Source organism: Arachis stenosperma, chromosome 9 (assembly GCF_014773155.1).
Source record: "Arachis stenosperma cultivar V10309 chromosome 9, arast.V10309.gnm1.PFL2, whole genome shotgun sequence".
Taxonomy (NCBI): Eukaryota; Viridiplantae; Streptophyta; class Magnoliopsida; order Fabales; family Fabaceae; genus Arachis; species Arachis stenosperma.
Window position 1 is genome coordinate 31,217,969 of NC_080385.1, and position 8,122 is coordinate 31,226,090.

The following is an 8,122-nucleotide window of genomic DNA, read 5'->3' on the forward strand; positions in this document are numbered from 1 at the left end:
CTAAAAGTTTACCTGCAGTGAAGTTTGATTCCTGCAAAGAGAAGGCGGGCTTGGTAGAGCAGCCTATCCCCACTTGAGTTGGTGAGGGGGAGATTTGTTAGTGGGTCCCCAACCAAGTGGGGCCCACAAGCTTAAAAAAAAAAGAAATAAAGTGGCTATTAGCCACGGAAGCACAAGAGAGAGAGATATAGCAAAAGCCTCTCTTTTTTGAAAACAAAAAAAAGGTAACAAGAGAGAACAGAGAGTTCTTCGGCGCGAAGGAGAAGAGAAAATTTGGGGGAAAAGGGCATGCCAATCTTGATCACATTGATTTGGTAAACTTGCTCAATTTCTTATGAAATTTTAGTATGTTATTCCTGGTGTAGAGATGAACATTAGGATATAACTTATTTGTTGTATTGCCTTCTCTTTTGCCTGATTTGAGATACCCACTTTTGTGGAGGGTTTATGTTGATTCCACCAGTTTTGGTGATATATTTTGTTGATTGTTGAGATGCCCTAGTGTTACTAGGAAGACTGTTTGTGTACCCATTATTCTGATAGTGGAAGATTTCTTCTGGACTAGGTCCCGTGGGTTTTTTGTCCCTCTTTTGGGGGTTTTCCCACGTTAAAATTCTGGTGTCTGATTATTTAATTTCTGCCATTATATTTGCTGCTTGGAGTACTTTGGTGTTGCCTATTTAATTGCACAGGTTGTGGGAAAATTATTTTTGGTGCTTCCGCTATTAGACAGGTTCTTGATTTAAACCTGTGTTGAGTTTTCCCAACAATAATAATTATTTTATATATATATTAAAATTAGTTATCAAAATTAATTATTATTATAAAATATATATTAAAATATAAATATATATTAAAAATAAATTAAAATATATATATTAATATATAAATATATTATTAATTAATTTTAATAATTAATTTTAATATATAAATAATATTTTTATATAAATAAATATATTAAATTATCTAATAATTCTTAATAATCAATTTTACGTTAAAACATTTTCTAAATTCATATAGCATTTTCAGAAAATAGACTATTTAGCCATTTATTTATAACAAGCAATGCCTGAATCAAGAGAGAGAAAACACGGTTTCTTGACCTTTTGTTCAACGGGACATCATTTTCAAGTTTCGATTAATTAATGAACGTGTACTTATATCTAGAATGAACCCGACTATTTCATTGAAAATTATTGGAGCCTCTCTAAGAAATTTCGTTTGAATTTTTTACCTCAAATGCATCAATTTATCGACTGTGACAGATAATATCGAATAATGTTTACTATAGTACCTAAAAATATAGTCTAATTATTAAAATAAATTAAATAATTAATTTTAAATTTAAAAGTATAAAAATTAAAAATTTTAAATATTTTAAAATTATTTTAAAAAATAATTTAGACAAAAATTAGATACCAAACAAAAAGAGACTATAAAATTGGCATTATCGAATTTGTGCGATGTTTCCTTTTCCTAATCACGAATATGACCTTGCCCGTGCTTGTCCTATTTAACGCTTGTAATCGTCTAAATTTATTTGGCCAACTGAAAATTAAAAAAAAAAAAAAAATCACAGGACTCGTTTTTCTTTTACACTTTTTACAACCATGGCAAAGTCAACGCACGAAAGAAGCATTTCTTTTGCTTTTCTTTTCCTGTCGATTGTATTGGCAGTGGCGGTACAAGCGCTGCAATCCTCCGGCCATGCCCCACCAGTTGGTTGCCTGGAAGAAGAGAGGCAAGCTCTTGTCATGCTGAAAGCAAGCTTCAAAGATCCGTCATCGCGGCTTATCTCTTGGGAAGAAAAGCATGACTGTTGCCAATGGAATGGTGTGACTTGTGACAACATTACCGGCCATGTTGTCAAGCTTGATCTCAGGAATCCATGCTTCCTATCAAGGGAGTATGGATATTTTCAACCAAATTGTTCTCTCACCAAATACACGCTTGAATCTAATCAACTGCATTCTTCTCTGTTTCAGTTCAAATATCTCACTTATTTGGACTTGAGCGGAAACAATTTTCATGCAAGTTCAATTCCCACGTTCGTCAATTCTTCTATGCAGCAGCTGCAGTTTCTCTCTCTTTCTTACTCTCGTTTTAGCGGGATGATCCCCTTCGGTCTTGGAAGCCTTACAAAACTGTTGTTTCTTGATCTAAGCTTTAATGCTTTGTATTCTGATGATGTGTTATGGGTTTCTCATCTTTCTGCGCTTCGGTACCTTCACATGAGTGATGTGCATATGGGGAAGGCACACAATTTGTTGCAGGTACTTAACATGCTTCCTTCTTTGTTAGAACTTGACTTGACGAATTGCAGTCTAAATGAGTTGCAGATTCGCCATGAACTTGGTGGCGCCACAAACCTCTCTAGACTTCAATTCCTTAATCTCTCAAAGAATGGAATTGTTGAGGCTCCTTTTCTAGACACTTTTCAAAACTCAACTTCCATTACTGTGCTCGATCTTTCTTACAATCGGTTGAAGGAAGTTCCATTTTGGTTGGGTAAATTTCTTAACCTTGCTGATTTGAATCTAAGGAGTAATGTTCTTAGTGGTTCATTTCCCTCTGTTCTTCAGAATCTGACTTCTTTGAAAAATCTTGACCTCTCTCAGAACAATATTGATTCTGTTCCATTGTGGCTAAGTGACTTAAAGGGTCTTCAACATCTAAATGTTTCATTGAATAATTTAAGTCATGTTGAGGGTTCTCTAGCTTCAATTTTGGGAAACTGTTGCCATCTTCAAACATTTGATTTGTCCGACAATGAGATTCAAGGAGATCTAGGCCATATGGAATCTGGTTGCAATCGGTATAATTTAGAGAAATTGGATTTGAGTAAAAATGAACTTAGTGGGCAACTACCGGCATGGTTAGGGCAACTTGAAAATCTGGTAGTCCTCTCACTTCATTCAAATTTATTCTATGGTTCCATTCCTTCTTCTATTGGAAAGTTATCAAACTTGAAACAACTAATCCTCTATGAAAACAATTTGAATGGGACTATTCCAGATTCCATTGGTTTGCTTGAAAAACTCAGTTACTTGGATCTTACTTATAATCAATTGGTTGGTGTGCTACCTAATAGCATAACAAAACTTGCAAATTTGAAGTATTTGTATCTTTCATATAACAAATTGCATGGCTCTCTTCCAAATTCTGTTGGACAACTTGTCAGTCTAGGTACCTTGCTTCTTGCCACTAATAATTTTAGTGGTGTGATTCCTAGAAGTCTTGGGCAACTTGTAAACCTAGAAACCCTGGATCTTTCAGAAAACTCCATACAAGGTACAATTCCTCAAAGTCTTGGTCAACTTTCAAAATTGAGGTCCCTATATCTTTATAAAAATAATTTGCACGGCAACATTCCCCAAAGCTTGAGCCAACTTCTAAGGTTGCAAGTGTTAGATATGTCTTCTAATCATTTAGAGGGCTTGATTTTTGAACTAAGATGGTCTAATCAGCTGCAATTATTCAACCTCTTTGGTAATGCTTTCATCGGTTCAGTTCCCCATGATATTGCTGATAGATTGCCAAATGTTAGCAGTTTCCTTCTCGGAAACAATCTTCTAAATGGATCAATTCCGAATTCATTGTGCAAAATAGACTCTTTGTACATTCTTGATCTTTCAAGCAACAATTTTTCTGGGGAAATACCTGATTGTTGGAGAGCTACACAGGAAGTAAGTGATATTGATCTTTCATCAAATAGATTATCTGGCATTATTCCAAGTTCCATTGGTAATCTTCCCTCTTTAGAATGGTTGCATTTGAATAATAATAGTTTTCATGGAGACTTTCCACCATTTTTGAGAAATCTAAAGCAACTCAGACTTTTGGATCTTGGAGAGAATAATTTGTCAGGGATTTTACCTTCATGGATTGGGGACTTTCTTCCCTCAATGCATTTGCTTAGGCTACCACAAAACAAGTTCTATGGAAGCATTCCAACAAAGATATGCCAACTTCTTGAACTTCGAATCCTGGTTCTTTCTGACAACAAGATGAGCGGCCCAATCCCTCATTGTATCATGAATCTTGCAGGAATGATTTTGAAAAAGAAATCAAATGAAACAAATGAAGATTCTCAAGATCAACTGCAGAATGAACAAGAAGTCATGTTGAGCTTGAAAGGAGCAGAACTTGCTTATAGCACAAATCTAAGACTAGTAGCCGACTTTGACTTATCCAATAACAATCTGAGTGGATCTATTCCTGAAGGAATAACTAGGCTCACAGCATTACAAAGCCTAAATCTATCATACAATAAGTTCTCAGGCAAAATCCCTTCACAAATAGGAGACATGAAGTTGCTAGAATCTTTTGATGTTTCCCACAACTTGCTTTCAGGCATGATTCCAAACAATATGAGTAGTTTAACTTTTCTAAGTCACTTAAATTTGTCCTACAACAACCTTTCAGGACCAATCCCAAAAGGAAACCAGTTTCAAACCCTTGATGATCCATTTTTGTACATTGGTAACCCTTCTCTTTGTGGGCCTCCACTACAAAATCAATGTAATGCACCTGTTGATGATTCCCAGGAAGATGATGATGAAGATGAAGATGGCAAAGACAAAGAAGACCAGAAAGAAAAATGGTTGTTCTACTTTGTTGTGGCTTTGGGCTTTATTACTGGGTTTTGGGGATTCATTGGTGTTTTTTTGTTGAAAAAAGGTTGGAGGCATGCTTACTTTCAATGCATTGATGATGCAATGCACAAGATTGTTACAATTGCAAGAAGTAAGCAAGATTGAACAAAATTTGAAAGTGAAGAATCAAGAATGTTGACACTACTCTTGTTCATCAGAGGCTAAGAAAGGTCGTTGGACATGTATATTTGTCGACACAAACTTTTTTATCATTTTCTATCTTGTCCACTCTATATTTATACATATACATGTTAATATAAAGAAATGTTAACCAATGAGTTATAACTCAAATAGCATAATCTCTTCGTATTCATTTTAGAGATGTGATTTTTTTGGATACGGAAAAAAAGGTGAAGTTTCATTTTAAAATGAATGTCTATAAAATAAGTTCAACTAGATATTCTTTAAAAGTGGTTCTTAATTCAGTCTTTTATTGCAATAATTAAAAAAAATTAAAATAAACACATTCAAATAGATTTAGTGTCTTTTTAACATTAAATTTACATTCAAAATACAAACTAAATAAAACTAAAATTTAAAATTTAAAATTTTTATTTTAATTTCAGCATTTTTAATTACTAATAGATTATAATTTACAATAAAAAATAAAACAATAAAATTAATAAAGACATTAAAATAAATAAATACTGATGCTCAAATAAATAATAAAAATCCCAACTAATACTAAGATAAAATATGTTAGATATATTTTTATTGAATAAGATCTAAAAATTTTAACTTAATTATGCATTTTAATAATTTTAAAAATATTAATGTTCAAATAAATAATTTTAGATTTATGATTTTGGATGTGTTTCAAAAATATTTTGTATATAACTCAATAATTTTAGATGCGTCATAATTGAAAAAAAAAACAATTTTTACGAACATTTATTTTAATAATTTTAAAAGCATTAATGTTCAAATAAGTAATAAAAAATCTAACTAATAATTAAAAAATAAGAAATATTAAATAAATTTTTATTGAATAAGATATAAAAAAATTAATTTTATTTTTAACGTTTAAATTAAAATTTTAAATTTATGATTTTGGATATGTTTCAAAAATATTTTGTATATAACTCAATAATTTTATATGTGTTATAATTGAAAAAATAAACAATTTGTATGAACATATATTTTAATCATTTTAAAAGCGTTAATGTTCAAATAAGTAATGAGAAAATCCAACTAAGAATAAAAAAAATATTAGATAAGTTTTTATTGAATAAGATAATAAAAAAATAATTTTATTTTTAACGTTTAAATTTAAATTTTAGATTTATGATTTTGGATGTGTTTCAAAACTATTTTATGTATAATTTAATAATTTTAGATGTGTTATAATTGAAAAAAATTTAATTTTTATGAACATACATTTTAATAATTTAAAAGCTTTAATGTTCAAATAAGTAATGAAAAAATCCAACTAATAATAAAAAAAAAGAAATATTAGATGAATTTTTTATCGAATATGATATAAAAAAATTAATTTTATTTTTAATGTTTAAATTTAAATTTTAGATTTATGATTTTGGATGTATTTAAAAAATATTTTGTGTATAATTTAATAATTTTAGATGCGTTAAAATTGAAAAAAAAATTAATTTTTAGGAACATACATTTTAATAATTTTAAAAGCGTTAATGTTTAAATACGTAATAAAAAAAATCCAACTAATAATAAAAAAAATAAGATTATTGAAAACTATAAACATTATGGTTTTAATCTTATACCATCAACATCAAAATCTCTAACACCAACAGACACTTACATAAATAAAATCTTCATAATATATGTGGAGGCAATTATGGGAACAAAAGTGAATTTTTATTTTCGCAATATTTTGTTTTTCTTTTTCATAATCATTACTTTTTTTTATTGTGAATCATTCATAACCAAATTCGCAAACTAAATAATTAGAGGACTAAGTAATTAAGTCATTTGCATATACTTTTTTATTTTTGTACTTTAAAACGTAAAATATTAAAAATAAAAAATATAACTAACAAATAATTAATAATTAATCAATCGGACGATATTAGATAGATATTATGAAATCTTTTTGAATTTAAAACAAAAGAAATTGATGTTTTGTTCCTTAATAAATTTTTTTTTTTTAAAATTTTTAAATATTATTTTCATTAGATATATTGATTCTTATATCATTTTGAGGAGAGACTAATTTATTTTAAAGTGTCTCTTTTAAAGATCTAATTAATAGGCATGTTTCAAAATGTGACCGTAACAAAAGACTAGCCACACTTTAAAAACATGTCTTTGTTTTTCTACGGCCACACTTTGGCAAGTATGACATATAAAATGTGGCCAAAATTCTAGTCAATTATCATCTTTATAAAAACGCAATCGTTGACTATTTTAGGCCACATTTTTAAAGCGTGACAGAAAAAAGTCGTAGTGACAGGATTAATTATTTCTTGTAGGGAATAAGATTCCTAATAGTATTTAGTGAATATTTTTTTATGCTCAAGGAAGAACAAAAATGTTACCTGTACATTAAAAATTACTCACTAAATCAATCATAATATATTTGTATAAACATATATATTATTTTATTTATTTTTAATATATATTTTTTATTTTAACATATATTTTATATTAATGACTAATTAAATAATTAATTTTTAGTGTACACATAACACGACTAATATAGAAATATTTACTCTTTCATCATGGTGGAAAAAAAAATCCATACTTTACGTTATTTTACAATGTAATAGATTTTTGGATAAATACCTGAACTGATTTTCAAAAGATTTTAGGAATTGATGTTTTGATCCTCAATAATTTTTTTTCTTTAAAAATTTTAAATATTATTTTCTTTAGATAAATTAGTTCTTATATCATTTTAAAGAGTGACCAATTTATTTTAGAGTGTCTTTGTTAAAAATTTAATTGTGTTATAATAAAATTTGTTATGGATTTATTTTTCTAACATATATATTGTAAAATTGATTGAAAGTAACTAATAAGAATAATCTTAAAAAATAAAAATTTAATAGATATCAAAACATTTGGGTATGTCTAAAACGAGCACAACAATTATGTGTTTATTGGATGCATCATATTTATATAGATCATTAGATTTGATTAAATGAAAATCAAAGGCTAATAAAAAAAGAGTATTGATGGACTCTAATAAATAATATAGAATATCCTAGTACATAAATAAATGCTTTAAATGACAATACTTTAATACACAATACTTTAAATAGTAACAAAATATTTTATTTTTAAATAATTAAATATAAAACATATAAATAAAAAAATATGAGTATTTTTTATTTAATAAAATTAATTATTATATAAGAAATTTTTATGATATTAAAATAAAATTTTAAACTGTAACATAAAAATATAAAATAATGAAAATTTTATTTTATATTACTTGACAAATAATTAGATATTTAAAATTTATTAACTAACTAATTTTATTAAAGATATTA

General features: G+C 28.1%; 1 protein-coding gene across 1 annotated transcript; it reads left to right on the top strand.

Moving 5' to 3' along the window:
- The first annotated feature begins 1,490 nt into the window (after positions 1–1,490).
- Positions 1,491–4,922, top strand: LOC130951107 (receptor-like protein EIX2). The gene is made up of 2 exons (XM_057879720.1): positions 1,491–4,603; positions 4,681–4,922. Exons 1-2 carry the CDS (start codon positions 1,611–1,613, stop codon positions 4,709–4,711), a joined length of 3,024 nt encoding a protein of 1,007 aa, XP_057735703.1. The 5' UTR covers positions 1,491–1,610; the 3' UTR covers positions 4,712–4,922.
- The last annotated feature ends 3,200 nt before the right edge of the window (positions 4,923–8,122 follow it).

Bases quoted from the DNA above. Each gene is read 5' to 3' on its own strand.
- LOC130951107 (XM_057879720.1), top strand. From the start codon at position 1,611: ATGGCAAAGTCAACGCACGAAAGAAGCATTTCTTTTGCTTTTCTTTTC. The intron at 4,604-4,680 runs GTTGTTCTACTT...TGTTGAAAAAAG, and splicing joins GAAGACCAGAAAGAAAAATG to GTTGGAGGCATGCTTACTTT.